Genomic DNA, 14,996 nt, shown 5'->3' on the forward strand with positions numbered 1-14,996 from the left:
CAATCCTAAGACTCGGAATATGACAAGAGACTTATCTCGAGTCCAGAGGACACAGGAATAAGCAGGAACTAAGATGATATTCGAACTGGAGTATTTCCGAGAGTTACAGGAGGTTTATATACTGTAGGTATCATATAGGAATCAGTCAGCAAACATAAAGGCTATGTATGAAGCATATGCAAAGTCTATTAGTAAGTAGGATGGATCACAAATAATGAACACTGGAAATGAAATGTATGTAATGGATCAATAATCAAAAGGGAAACATGGTTAACTGGAGTCCAGAGACAGGGGCAGTCTAAATGGAGTTGGGCACTGATATAGGGTTTGGATTCCGGAAGGGAGATAAAGATAGATCAGATCATTTGAGATCCGGATCTCAGATCCAGATATCCAGAGAAGTGGATTTAGAGTTGAGAGTCCGGAATGGCATATGACAGTCAGCCCCACCCAAAATGTTTGGAAGGGACCTGGGTAGATCTCCTCAAATACATCCATGGATTCCTGGATGACACAAAGAAGAATCAGCTCTTGTGGCTGCATGGCATAGCAGATGTTGGAAAGTCTGCTGTTGCATTCACTGTAGCTGAGAGGATGAAAGGTCTAAAAGTAACAGCAGAGACAAACATTGAAAAGTGGCTAGCAGGGACATTCTTTTTCTCATGCAAGCACATGCAACATTGCACGACTGGCTATTTTTTTGCAATGCTTGTCTATCAGCTTGCCACCAACTTCCCCAACATCTGGAATGATGTGAATAGAACTATCCATGACAATCCTGCTCTACTAGACCCAGACACACCTCTTTGTGACCAGATGGAGGCCCTCCAGACCCTTCAGTCATTTTTCATGTAGAACCCCTGCCCCGGATGTGCCAAAGGGTCATAGAATCATGGCTAGCCAGTCCTCAGCCGGTGCATGTAGAATAAGTGCTGGCTGGTGTACTATCTGATTATCACCTGAGTATCATTATTTCATGTAGGATAGGTACTGGCCAGTGTATAGTATGCCAATGTCTTTCATGTAGGATTGGTGCTGGCTGAGGTATTATAGGCCAATCTCTTGTATGTAGTATCAGTGCCAGCCAGTCTATAATACTATAACCATCTCTTTTGTCTTGTATGTAGGATGAGTGCTGGCCGATAAATCATATGACATATACTAGCCACAGGATCAAGCTGACTGGTATATGTAGGATATATCTACTGCAGTCTGATTTCATTAGTAGACTGGTCAGCTTATATCTACATGTGTAGGAGCATGGCTGGCCAGTTCATAGTCCTTAAGTTAATATACTGGCCATTGAGTGTACTAACCATAGGATCAGGCTGGCTAGGTATATGTAGTCATTGGTGAACTGGCCAGCCTGTATATACATATGTAAGAACATGGCTGGCCAGTTTGCTAATATTTCACTAGCAAACCAGCCAGCTTGGTCCTACATGTGTAAGAGCATGGCTGGCCAGTTTGCTTATAATTCACTAGCAAACCAGCCAGCTTGGTTCTACATGTGTAAGAGCATGGCTGGCCAGTTTGCTAATATTTCACTAGCATGGCTGGCCAGTTTGCTTATAATTCACTAGCAAACCGGCCAGCTGGGTCCTATGTGTGTATGAACATGGCTGGCTGGTTTGCTTATTTTTTACTAGCAAACCGGCCAGCTTGGTTCTACATATGGAAGACCATGGCTGGCCAGTTTGCTAATATTTCACTAGCATGGCTAGCCAGTTTGCTTATAATTCACTAGCAGACCGGCCAGCTTGGTCCTACATGTGTAAGAACATGGCTGGCCGGTTTGCTTATTTTTTACTAGCAAACCAGCCAGCATGGTTCTACATGTGTAAGAGCATGGCTGGCCAGTTTTCTTATATTTCACTAGCAAACCGGCCATGGTTCTACATGTGTAGGAACATGGCTGGCCTAGAACCAGGCTGGCTGGTACTTTTCATTAGTATACTGGCCTTTTTCGTCTATGTATGTAGGAGCTAATGGTTCAATTCTTGTCCAAGTCTTAACAAGTAGATATATTTATTGTACAAGATTGATCAGTTATGAAGACAAAGGAGTATATAAGATCAGTTCTGGGCTCTCTTAGAAGGTTGCCTTGTCCTGCCTGATCTGTGGACTTTGGGCTCAATCCTATGCTTCTTAGACTCACTGGTCGAAGCTTGGGGCATTCTTCTCTTCCTCCCTTTCTACTCCTGCTCCTCCTACTCCTCCTGCTCCTCCTGCTCCTGCTCCTGCTCCTGCTGCTTCTCCTTCTCCTTCTCCTTTGTGAAAACAACTTCCTCCTTGGTCACCTCATTTCCATCCTCACCAAGTGCCTCTTTTGTCAGCTTCTCTATGTGCTTGACAACTTGATCAAGAGAAACCAAGAATTCTAGATTGAAAGCAGAACCAGGTAGGTAGAAAGGTGTATTGGGGTCAGCCTCATCTTCCTCATACTCTATGACACTTTTAGACTCCCTATAGAGGAGCCCAAGTCTGAGAATCACTGGCATGGCAGATGCTGCCCCTGAGATTGGAGATGTTCACAGCTTATCCAAGCTGGCCTTCAAAGTGTCATATGACACATGCACATCCTCAGGAAGATAAGATCCTCCCCAAGACCAGTTAGCCCAGATAGGCAAATCTGGATTCTGCTCTGAAGTTGGCTATTGGACGAACTATGAGATATGAGATTAAGATACACTTGAAGTTATACTGACCTTCTGCTTGGCCAACTTTGCCAGATCCCTAGTGGCATCTATAAGCTCCAGGTAGTTGTCATTCTTGCTCAGAGATTCAAGGAATGTATATTGATCATTGAATGAAACATCATCTGGGGTTGTGTTGGCTGGCTGGGTTCTATGTTCTGTGAAATCAGAGCTGTTCAAGGAAGGAAGCCAGTCTGTCTTTTTCATCTGAGTCAAGTAAGCTTACTCTTTTCTCCTTAGACTTCTTCTTTCTTTCTTCATTCCTTACATTTGCGCACACATCACCATCTTTGGCTTTGACAAAAATGACTAGCTTCTTGTTTGCAGCCGAATTTTGTTCCCAATGGTTCCATAGATGATTGACCTCCTCAGTCTTCATATGAGAAGGGTCTTTGACCACAAATGCAGTGGGATACATGTTGCCTAGGAAGTTTTGAGGGAAGTTTTAATACACCTACCACCACCACAGAATCTAGTGACCACCATCATGTCACTTAGTCTCTAGAGTGAGAATCTATTATCTTCAGCCAGCATGCTTTAGTCGTTGCCCTAGTCCCCAGCAACAGCACATTATCACCATCAGTCACCATTCAGCAGTCTCAGCACACATCCTCACACCATCCTTCAGTCTTTACATGTCTGTGCACCACACGCGCTCTATTCCCACGCTTCGCGCTCCTACGCGCTCTATATTCCCACACATGTGCTTCACCAGAGTTGACCTGGTGTCACCCAGTGGATCCTTGCTTTCTTTGCTTCCCTTAAGGGTCGAACATATCGCCTGGTGCACTTCGACCAACACTTAGAGAGTCAGTAGGCCTTCCTCTCACCCCAGAGGTAGAGGCATCTTTCTTTCTTTAGCTCTGCAAGCCTAGCAGAGTTGTTGAACCTTCAGCACATGCAAGATTCAAATTCCAATTAGCCACATACAAAACTCGGTCTTTGACCATTCTGCAAAGGATTCAAATCCAGTTGCAGTCCACTCCTTGATCCCATTGGAGCTGACAGAGAACCTCTTCTTGACATTTTGAGGCTTGGTTTCATGTCTGAGACATAGTGATTAATTAGTCTAGTTAGCCTTGAGAATTATGAAAGTTCAATCACTTACAGACTGACAGACATTATCTGACTAGCTTTTTTCTTGTGACTGACAAACATCACCACTTGACAACCCATAGTACACCAGATTTGCTCTGAAAAGTCTTCAAGTGTTTTCTTGAGGTTGTTCTTCCTATACCTTAAGGAAGATCTTAGATGAGATCAATAGTAAATTTTAAGTCAAACTTACACTGCTTGACTTTCTTCTGGTGCCCCCTCCCTATTCCATTTTGTCATGGTGAACTTGACCTCCTCCTGTTGTGAAGGTGACATATTGTCAAACCATTCCCTAGCATGGCCTGTCTGATACTTGATTGACTGTTGGACGCCTTTCCTTCTCTGCTCAGCCTTGTCAAACTTATCTATTTCTTCCTTGAACAACCTCTGTGTGACATCCCATTTGGTAAGTGATTTCTTGTAGAAGGATGCTTCTCTTGGATGACTTGCAGCCTCTCTAACCTCAGCCTCTTCCTTGTAGGCGATGATTTGGGAACAGTATTGTTTTATTTCCTATATGTAGCATTCACCCATCAATCAAATGTATCTACATACACAATTAAAATTTTGTTACCTTTTTCAAAGAAGTAGGCAATTGGGGCACATCTTCGTCTTCAAGTTCCTTTTGGGCTTCAAGTATAGCCTTATGAATTTTCTTCACTATTCGTTTGAGAGCCTGTGGTGAATCTGCAGTCACAATACCTTGATGATAATGATCAAGAATATATTTATAGCAAGTTGTCCAGTCAGAAGCCATTATAGCTCAGTCAAAAAAAAAAGGCTGAAAAATTTGATAGAGCTGATGAGTACTTGTGGTAGGAGGGTGGCTGGCCAACAAACTGATTTGAATCCCATATTTAGGCACTGTAACATTATTCATATGACCATATTAAGATTCAAGATTAGCATTAAGATCCTCAATCACATGATACAACTACATGTGTGGACTTACTTAGACAGCATAAAAAAATAGAAATCCGTCAATCAAAGTAGTTAAATTCAAGATTTAACTACACATGTAAAATGAGCTACAAAACCTGGCTGAAAAGTAACAATAGGTGACAAAACAAACATGTGCAACAACTCCAGGCAAATCTATTCAAAGTCATCCTCAGCAGGAGTACTGGGTGTGGGTTCTAAGGGAATGGAAATCCAACAAGAACCAGGCCACTTACCAGGAAGAAGCACCCTTGAATTAGCTGGTTGGGAGAATGAGTACCCTTTCCTGCAAGCATCATTCTTGCATTCAAAGTGGTACACCTTTCCCACATTGACAGAACGCCAAGCATTGATCCAGCCACATTGGGGGCACTGAACTGGCAAGTATTGCCCCCATGGGCAAAGTTCAGTATGAGTCCAGGCGTACTGGGTAATGGTTAATGAGCCACTGCTATTCAGCATCATCAAGAACATGTCGCTATGACACCCCAATTTGTAGGATTGTCCCAACATATCAGGGAATGCAACCTGAATGGCGAAGCGCTCGATCAGAATGAGTTCTGCGAAGGCCAGAAGAAGGTGAGTTGTGAAGGTGGGTTGGAAGCGAATGGTGTTGAAGCCAATAGTGGCAGTCATGTGATGACTAGCATCTAAAGTTAGTTTTCAGAACCTAAGACAACAAAAACACTTACTTGATAACTGCTGCTTGCAGGCATGCAAACGAAGTTGGTTTGTTGATCAGTGCGCCATAAGACAACAGCCAAAGGTAAGATTCTGCAGCACCATGAATCAATGGGTCCCAAGGTGAAAGGAGAATGTCCAAAACCTGTTGTAGACATGAGCAAGAACAAGGTCAGCCAAGAGCAACCACTTACTGTGTGAACACACACAGAAACATAAGTCTTCTTCTTAGTTTCATACCCCATGAACAGATCACCTTCATCGTTATCCATATGGTTGGTGATAGCGATAACTACATGAGTCCAGGTGGACTTCAACAGCGACTGGATGGTGCAAGCTGCATCTAACTGATACTTCATGATCTTTGTATCATTGCCAATGTCAAAGGCAATGGTGTGGAATTCAAGTCCACCACTGGGAAAGTAAGGGCGAAGGAAGTCAGCAGTAAGTTCAAAGGAACCACTGGTTGTATCATGGTCGATGAGGATGAGATGGAGCATCAGTACTGGTGCAGAAGATAGTTGTGAGTGAAGGGAGACCTCCAGTGTGGTGCGGATGGGGAGGAAGGAGGGGAACAATGGCTTGTCATTCTGGTAAAAACCCTGTAAGTCAAGTTAGGGTTAGTAAGAATGAAAGACAAATGCAACTCACAAAATAAGGTGAGTATCCTCCACATCCATGCTGCTCCTTTCCTACATGGCAGTAGATGCATAGGAAGGTAATGTCATCAGCCTCTAGCTGGTGCACAGTGCCTGAGGGGATATCTATGCAATGAGAGCACATAACCCTTGGGCATGCATTGCACAGGAAGAGGCAATCTTCCTTGACAGAACCATCCTGGCACACGATACAGAACTATGAAAGAAGAAGAGTTAGTGTTAATAAGTAAGTTAAAACTTACATACCTCATTGTGCCGGAAGGGATCACACACCTCCATCAATGCAGGAGATGGAGGAGCCTCTAGTGTTGAGCTTGGTAGCTTCAACACTATGCGTGGGGCAGTGCTGCCGGTGGACTTCTTGCAGGTTTGAAGTGTCTTGACCATTGGGCATCTGGAACAAGAATCTATTAATGGATATTTTAAATCAGTAACTTACACACTGAAAATAACACTTACAGTACTAGTAAGCAGTGCAAACAATGATAAAGTCAAGGTACTGAGAAGACTTTTTTTTTTTTTTTTTGATCATTGTTTATTGTCCGTTGGGGCGATGCCCTATGGTAGACAACACATACAGGTATATACTTGTTCATTACATTATTGCTTTGTGAATTTCATTTGATGTGCTTTCATTGGTCCAGGTGTGACACGAGGACAGGTAAGGCCAGCTAAAGGTGATAGGGGATCATTTGTCTGCTTCATCTTCTTCGTCATCTGTGGGGGGGTTGACATCTCCAAATGTTTGTTCTAGTCTGTGTGTACTCACTATGAAGCAGAGTAGGGGTTTGATGCATTTTTGGTTGCTCAACAAGTTCTTGAGATGACTAGCTTGGGGGCCTATCTCATTCTGGAGTGCAAGTTGTTGTCTGGTGTACTTCAGGCAGATGAGTAAGAAATGGTGTACTGTTTCTTTGCTGTGATGACATTGCTGGCAGGTGGGACTGGGGACCTTCATTATTTGATGTAGATGCTTGTTCAAGGGGGTGTGCCCTGTACGAAGTTGAAACAGCAGAGAGGAATGTTGTCATCGGAGCTTTTCTACCAGCATGGAGAAGTGCTTTGATGGGGCAGTCTCATCGATGTTGTGAAGGTGCTGATAGTGTCGTGAGTTCTTCATGATGATTGCCACTTCGGCTTTGATTTCTCCTCTAAATCTCTGCTTCAGCGCTGATTTACTTATTGGGAGGGTGAGCTTGATGTTGCTTCTGGTGGCAAGTAGAGACTTTGGGAGTTCCACGGGTATGCTACTTTCTCCTCTGGCTGCTCTTTTGGCCTGCTCGTCAGCTGCTTCATTTCCAGGTATCCCCTTGTGGCCCAGCATCCATCATATTGTCAACTTGCGGTTGTCATGTGCTGGGATGAGGCTGCGTAGGTCATCATGGAACTTGTCCATGAGGTAGTGCCCTGGCTTGGAGATGAACACTTTGGTGGCTTGTATGGCTGCCTGGTTGTCAATGCCCAGGGACATGGTTCCTTTTCTCTCCTCTCTCAGTATCTCCACTGCTAATATCATCCCTATGAGCTCTCCCTCATAGACCATATGCTCTTGGTCGCTCCCTAGGTGGAACCGTCTTTCCTTAACCATCTCTCCATTCTTCATTAACACTGCCACTCCTCCCACTTCCCCATCTATTGCTGAGCTGTCTGAGTAGACTCGCAGGTCTTCCTCTGCCTCTGCATCCTGTCTCGCTGCCATCATCATATCTCCTGTTTCCGTGGTGACATTGGGTATCCACTTGGGGTAGTGGTGTGTTGGGTCAATGATCTCGATGGTGTGGGGGTTAAGGTTGAATTCGTTGAGTAAACGATGTAGTGGTGACAGGTGTCATTTACAACTTTCGAAGTTCCTTCTGGTACATGAGTTGTACATGGTGCAGATGCCCTTGTGGAGGGGGTGGGTCTTGTCTAGTGTTACCATGTGTAGAGTAGCTCTATGACATACTTTGCGTAAAAGTTGCTGGAAAGGAAGGATATTAGCATGTGCATCAAGGATGTCAGTAGTGGTGGTTCTCATCCTGCCTGTGATCATTGTTGTTGCCATTCTCTGGACTTGTTCCGTCTTCGAGGCGAAGCCTTGTGCTCCTCTGCCTGCGTTTTTCTTTCCTCTTCCTTTCGCAATCAGTCCTGAGCACCAGACGTCAGCAGCGTAGAGCATCTTAGGAATCACTACACCTTCATATAGTTTCTTTAACAGTCTGCCGTGGACTCCCTTCACTGCTCTTGTCATCCTCTGACACACCATCATGTAGCGTGTTCCTTTCACTAGTGCGTATGTGGCGTGTTCTTTGAAAGTGAGTTCATCGTTGACGATTACACCAAGGAATTTGTGTGATCTGGATGGTTCAATTACGTGGTTGCGGATAGTTATTGGTGGATGGGGGGTGGGGAGGGTTTTGTTCCTGCAGTTGGGGTCGGTGATTCACTTTCTCGAGACACATAGCAGAGCCATTTTATCTAATTTGAAGTCAGCATTATGGTCCATGCTCCAGTCTAGAGCACCCCCTTGTTTCTCCATCATATGCTTGAGTTTTCCATTCACTTCTTCGTAGTATTTTCCTCATGCGGCTAGGGCGATATCGTCGATGAAGCCTAGACTTAATTCTCCTCTTCATGGGTTAGTGTTAGCTACTCGTGGTACAGGTGAATTGTAAAATAAAAATCCTATTACCAATAGAGGGCAACCTTGGTCGACTCCATTTGAGACATTGAAGTGGTTGGATCTATAGTCGTTGAAGTGCAGGGTTGTTGACTGATTGCTGAGTCGTTTGCCATACCAATTAATGTATTCCAGTGGTATTCTGGCGTGTCTCATGTTGTGTAGCATGTGGTTGACCACCACACTCGGGAACGCTGCTTTGACATTGAGAAATAGAATTGATACAAAAGGTTCTGCTGAGGCCCATGTGTCGGTTGTGAATTTTGTTAACAAGTGCAGGGAATCTATGGTCAATTTTCCTGGTCGTCCACCAAAATGTGTCGGGGGAGGGAGGTTATGATGCTCCGCTATATAGACAAGGTCATTGGCTACACAAGAGGAGAGAATTTTACCCATAGTATCGAGCAGGGTGATTGGCTGATATGCTTTCGGTAGACTATAGTCCGGTCTGCCTGGCTTCCATAGGACTACCATTGATGATAGTTTCCAGTCTTCAGGGTAGTATTCGAGTGTGAATGTTGCATGGAATATTGGTCCCATATATGGCACTAGAAGGTCAGTACAGTTCTTGTATACACAATTACATATTCCATTCGGTCCTGGGGCTTTGTACAGGGAAAGTTTATCTACTGCTCGAAAGATCTGTTCATTGGTGATTGGCGTGAATTCACAGATGGGGGGATTGTAAATGAAGTTGGGCTCAACATGTTCATTCTTGGGTGGTTGTCGAAAGAATATGTTGTAGAGGAGTTCGCTTTTTCTCATGTTGTCCTGCATGGTGTTCATTCTGTTGGGGTCTTGCTGGTCTTTCAACGTCTTGATCCTGGTGTGAATTTGTTCTGTCGGGTTGCTGGCTGCATAGCAGTGGAAGTCCCAAATGTTGCTGGGGGTGATGGCCTCAAGCCACTCTTCCCAATGTTCTTTCTTCGCTGTCTTGATGTTCTCTGAGAATCTGTTGTGGGTGATACAGAACTCCTCGTGGATTGGGTCATTTTGTCGAGCTAAGAGGTTTCGGGCTTTCTTTCCGAGTTTGTGTACTTGCTTTCATTCAAGGTCGAGTTTGGTTGACCACCATCGTTTAGCATAGGGGGATTGCTTAGTCTTTGGTACATGGTCCTCCACAGTTTTGGTGATGGCTTGGGTGAGATGCGCAAATGCGACTTCGAATTTGGCTATGGATTGGATGTCAGTAGGAGGAGGGAGTGCATCAAGGTGTGATGAGAGGGCTTCTCGGAACTCGTCCCATTCCACATCTCTAAAGTTTGGCCATTGAGTGGTGATGATTCATTCTGGTTGTAGATCTAGGATACTAATGATTGGGAAATGGTCAGTGATAATGGGGTGTAATTGATACTCTATGGAGCATTTGGTGAACATTTGCTCAATTTCGGCTGAACAGAAGATGTTGTCGGGTTGAGTGTGATTCTTGGTGTTTGAAGCTTTGAGGGTCGCAATGCCAGGGGGAAGGGCTTGAGTGAGGTTGTATTCTGCAAGAAGATTAATCAGTATACCTGCGGCATCTAAGTTCGCCGCAGTAAAGAGGTGAGAGTTGCTGGTCATTTCCCACATGGGATGGTGACAATTGAAGTTGCCCATCCATATCATGTGGGCGTTTTCCGCTTGATGGTTGCTGTTAGCATTAGTGCGGGGGAGGTTGCGAGAGGCAGCCTCTTCTAAGACTATGTGTCTTTCCAGGAATTGGATTGTTCTCGAATGGTCACATGCGTTGTAAATGTTATAGATACATACCTTTCTGAAGTCTCCGTGGATCTCGATTGCGGTGATGTTCAGAGAGTCGAGCGGGATGATGTGCCAATTGTTCTTTGATAGTTTCTTGTTGACAAGTAAGATGGTTTGCAAGCATTCGGGATTTGAGTGGTGGTTGGTGGGGTATATTACATCCCAGAACTGTCTGAGGTTAGAGGCATTTGCGAGGCCCACGACATTGAGGAAGGGCTCTTGGATGCAAGCTAGGTCATATGATTCGGGGTTGAGGTTCTGGAGCATGTGCTCCCAGGCGCTAGAAGATTTTCATAAGTTTTGTTGCCATATTTTGAGGTCAGAGCGAGGGGGTTGTTTGTTATGGTTGTCTTGCATTATGCAAAGTCAGATGGTAGTAGGGGTCTGCCAATGTTGATATCTGGAGATGGAGGAGGGAACCATAGTGGGGTGGTATTGGTGGAGGAGATCTGAGGAGGTGAGTTCGGGTGTTCTTGTGGGTCCGTGTTGTTTTCATTGGTTGGCTGCAAGGTTAGCCAGTTGGTCATGAGGTGGGCTTGGGAGCTGAGTCTGATCAGGATCTTATTTGGGTTTGCTCATTGCTGGCAGTGTTTTGACTGTTCTGGTTGGTTGTTGAGTTGATGAGGTTGGGGTTGTTGTTGTTGTTGAGGCTGAGGTTGGGGGATTTTCATTAGTAGGCATCCATAATTACCATGAGTGTTAGTGTCCATTACTGGCTGGGTCCATGCTGGCTGTCTTGGCGGTTCAGTCCATTGCTCGATGTTGTTAGCTATTGTTTCCCACGTGAGGGGGTCATCAGTAGGGAAGTATCGGTACTTCGAGTCTTTGGATCTGTTCTTGAGGGATTCCCACTTGTTGATAAAGGATGGGCAGTCTCTGCTCCATGAGGTGTGACCTTGACAATCACAGTTAGTACATTGGTAGTAGTTAGGGTTGTCAACTTTGCATGTTGCTGTGCAATGATGCATGCCGCACATTCCACATGTGTCATGATCTTGAGTGCACTCTGCAGCGATGTGTGTTCTGTCATAGGATTGACATTTGAGGCATTGTGTTGGTTCTGGGAGGAGTTTGTGTCTGAATACTTTCTTGCCTTCTATCAATATACTGAATTGGAGTATCTGATTGGTGCCTTCTTTCGTTTTGAGGGTAATGATTGTGTGCGCAGTTCTTTGGTCCAGCTTGCATTGGGCTACCGGCTTGATCCATCTTGCTTTTGTGATTGTTCCTGGTTTGAGTCCATCATTCATTTCAATGTTTGAGTTGGTGTGTAGTGAGCTGGGGTTGTAGGAGGTGGGTACATTTTCGATTAGGACGTGGTATGATCAGTCCTTGATGGTGGCATTCGATCTGAAGTTGGTAGCAAATCTTGCTCAGTGGGCTGGGATGCTAAGCCATGTCGTGGATTCCACTGAGTCGAGCTTGTATAGTATGCCACCATGAGGGAGTCTTCTCGCTGATTGAAAGGTCAGGCCTTGATGGATGGTGAATCCATCTTTTTCTACAAGTTCAAGGGTTAGTTTTGCTTTTGCGACAAGCTCTGCTTCTGTGAGTCCTCTGAGAGTGTCTATTTCACCATACAAGCATCTGTCTAGGAGTATTTGCCTTGCCTGTGCTTCTCCGCGAGCTAAGAGTTTGGTTAGCGGGGGAGGAGCATTAATTTTCACTGCATTCATGTATGTGTGCATCCCTTCAGGATGCGCAGCTTTTGGCATGTCTTGCAACACCTTAGTGACATTTAGGACTGCTTTCTCAATACTTTCAGATGAGTTAGATAATGTGCCACACAGCTCTTTCACTGCACTATCCAGGGCTTCTATTTGGGACATTGTGGCTTCTTTGATTCTCGAGGCATTCTCCTCTAGTTGCACAATTGGTCCTTGTATTAGGGTTGAGAGTTTTTCTATCAGGTTTGCTGCATCTAAGTTCTTTTCAGCTTCAATGAGTAGTATAGCCATGGATCGGAGTATATTGATGTGTGTTGTGCTGACTTCCACAGTGATACTGTATTCCAGTAAGGCATGTGCTATCTGTTTGATGGCATTACACGCGATAGGGAGATCTAGGCCATGTGAGAGTAGTAGTTTTTTGGCTGCTGTACTTGTTTTGATCTCGGATCTAACATCTAAGTCAGTTAAATGATTTTCTATTTCTTTACTTTTTGATAACAAAGGTTTGCTAGCAGTGGTTTCCCTTCCTCTAGTGGTCAGAGTCATGGTTGCAGTTGCAGGCTGGTTAGTAGTTTGGAGAAATTTGGGTGGTGTTGGAGCCATGGTTTTGTCTTTATTTTTGTTGTTTTTCGAGTTTTGTAGTATGTTCATTATGTATGTAGAGACTAGTAATAGAAGAAAGTAGAGAAGAAGAGACTGGGTAGGCATTGTTGATACCTTTGACACCATTGGGCACAAAAGTTGGTTGATTTTTCCAGGGTCCTTGAAGGGGTGCCACTTGGTAAGGGTCCAAGAAGTGTTCCTGAGAAGACTTAGAAGGAAGTGCCAGAGTTCCAAGCATTGGTTGATTGTACAAATAAATACAAACTGACATGTTGACAATGTCACTTGTTGTATCAACAAACAATAAGCAAATAACACGTTGCGTACCGTGTGACTTTGGACTTGGGTGAATTCAACGCATTCAACATATCACATGAGTTTACTGTGTGACTTTGGACTTGTGCAAATTCAACACATTCAACATATCACATGAGTTGTCAACAAACAATGGCAAATGAACACATTTATGAACTTCAACTTTACTTCTCATGGTTCATTTCTCTCTTCTTCAACATCCCAACAATTCTTATTCCCACCACTCTTATTCTCTTATGCATCCAGTCCTTTTAGGGTGCCTTATAGATAATCCTTTGAGTTCTTGCAGACTGCAGCTGCAAGGACTCAAAGGTACTACTCTATAGTCGCCCTTCAAACAAAGAGTAAGTCCGCATTGTCTTTGTGTGCTGCCAACTAGCTAACTTTGTTCATCTCCATGTGCCATCCTTCTCAAAGGATTTCATATAGGTAAGTAATCATTTCTCTCACCACCATGCTGATTTTTTCTACTTAGTGTCATTTTTATTTCCATGTACTACCCTTGACAAGTAAGTTGTTATTTTCTTGTGCCGTCTTACTGATTTTCTACATAGCGTGATTTTTTCTTGACTTTATGTTTGTGTGTGCTATGTTTATAAGGTAAGTAGTTACTTTCTCACAATGCCTTGCTGATTTTTGACTTAGTGTTATGTTATTTACTTAGCATGATGGGACTGGGGGTTTGTGGTGAATGCCACTTGTCAGTGGCTCCTGCTATTTGATACTGGGGGCTAGTTATGTCTTTTGTTTGATGCTGGCGGTGCATACCACTTGTCAGTGGTTCCCACTAGTTGTTTGTTCGCAGTGCATACCACTTGTCAGTGGTTTCCACTAGTTGGTACTGGGGACTAGTGTTGTTTTGAGCTTGCGGTGCATACCACTTGTCAGTGGTTCCTGCTATTTGATACTGGGGGCTAGTTATGTGTTGTGTTTGGTGCTGGCAGTGCATACCACTTGTCAGTGGCTCCCGCTAGTTGCTTGTTTTTGACTGGTTTGTGTATTCATTCTGGTAAGTACTTTAACCTGTTGTCTTCTTGACTAAGCCTACTCCCTTTATCAAGCACTCTCACCACCCCCATTGGACTTGACTCAAGCACTTTTATTCTGCAAGTGTTATGATAATTTTTTTCTTTCTTTACTCTGGTAAGTGCTCTCCTTTCATATGACATTAGCTGAAGCACTTGGCACAGGACTTTGAGTTTCACTTAATTGGCTTTGCTTAGTTAAGTGTCCAATCTCCTTTCAAAGTCTTATCTAACATTCACACAAGACAAAGTAGTAGTGCAATTAGTTTATTTTACTACTTACTATTTCACTTGGAGCGCAAGGCTTTGGTGAGGTTGGCCACCTCATCAAGGTCTTGCAGCTCCCCATTATCTTTCTTACTTTACTGGTTTTGAAACTTGTATTGAATGTAGTGCAAATTGTGCTTAAAATTGAAATCTGTCATGCTCTAATGTCTAAATTGTTGCCAGTTGAAAAAGTCATGTGATCTTAAGAAGAGCTCAACATGAAAATTTCATAACAAAACATCATATCACACAGTTGTTCAAGGTCTTTCATACCTATCAATGCTGCCAATATGTAGTTATGCACATAACTTAATGATAAAACAAAAATGTTACACAGATAGTATCAAATTTATGTGTCATACAAGGTAAATGCAAATGATGTTGAAAACTCTTAGGAGTCAATGACTGTAATGAGTACCAGATCAAATACAAAGTGCATCCAAGGCAGTAATCCTTTTCCACTGGTTAAGAAAGCCAAGGTGAAGGCAATCGAGCCAGAACTCACTGTTCTTACCCTATGTTCCTTCACCTATTAAGGTGCCCCTTTTTTTAACAGAGCCAGACTATCAGAACTCACCATTCTTAACCCACGTTCCTTCACCTATTAGGATACCCTATTTTTTAACCGACACTGGACTACCAGAACT

The 14,996-nt window shown here is 43.8% G+C and overlaps 4 protein-coding genes across 4 annotated transcripts; 1 reads left to right on the forward strand and 3 right to left on the reverse strand.

The window, feature by feature from the left end:
* Nucleotides 1-423: 423 nt before the first annotated feature.
* BJ212DRAFT_1530538 (uncharacterized protein) lies at nt 424-958 on the forward strand (the record flags this gene model as incomplete). The annotated part of the gene is made up of 1 exon (XM_041341766.1): nt 424-958. The coding sequence occupies one exon, from the start codon at nt 427-429 to the stop codon at nt 853-855; it is 429 nt and encodes a 142-aa protein (XP_041188597.1). The 3' UTR covers nt 856-958.
* A 1,252-nt stretch (nt 959-2,210) lies between these two features.
* On the reverse strand, nt 2,211-6,457 carry BJ212DRAFT_1485013 (uncharacterized protein; the record flags this gene model as incomplete). The annotated part of the gene is made up of 13 exons (XM_041340909.1): nt 2,211-2,484; nt 2,536-2,654; nt 2,709-2,903; nt 2,965-3,119; nt 3,627-3,742; nt 3,805-3,927; nt 3,985-4,304; nt 4,366-4,493; nt 4,967-5,373; nt 5,423-5,556; nt 5,606-6,013; nt 6,063-6,266; nt 6,317-6,457. 13 exons carry the CDS (start codon nt 6,455-6,457, stop codon nt 2,211-2,213), a joined length of 2,724 nt encoding a protein of 907 aa, XP_041188598.1.
* A 4,737-nt stretch (nt 6,458-11,194) lies between these two features.
* On the reverse strand, nt 11,195-11,626 carry BJ212DRAFT_1215586 (uncharacterized protein; the record flags this gene model as incomplete). The annotated part of the gene is made up of 1 exon (XM_041329298.1): nt 11,195-11,626. A coding segment is annotated over one exon (432 nt), but the record flags the coding sequence as incomplete, so codon positions are not given.
* Nucleotides 11,627-11,629: 3 nt separating this feature from the next.
* On the reverse strand, nt 11,630-11,785 carry BJ212DRAFT_1244503 (uncharacterized protein; the record flags this gene model as incomplete). Its single annotated transcript, XM_041329634.1, has 1 exon — nt 11,630-11,785. A coding segment is annotated over one exon (156 nt), but the record flags the coding sequence as incomplete, so codon positions are not given.
* Nucleotides 11,786-14,996: the final 3,211 nt, after the last annotated feature.

The sequence above is a fragment of the Suillus subaureus genome (assembly GCF_016647635.1).
Source record: "Suillus subaureus strain MN1 chromosome Unknown BJ212scaffold_38, whole genome shotgun sequence".
NCBI classification, from domain to species: Eukaryota; Fungi; Basidiomycota; class Agaricomycetes; order Boletales; family Suillaceae; genus Suillus; species Suillus subaureus.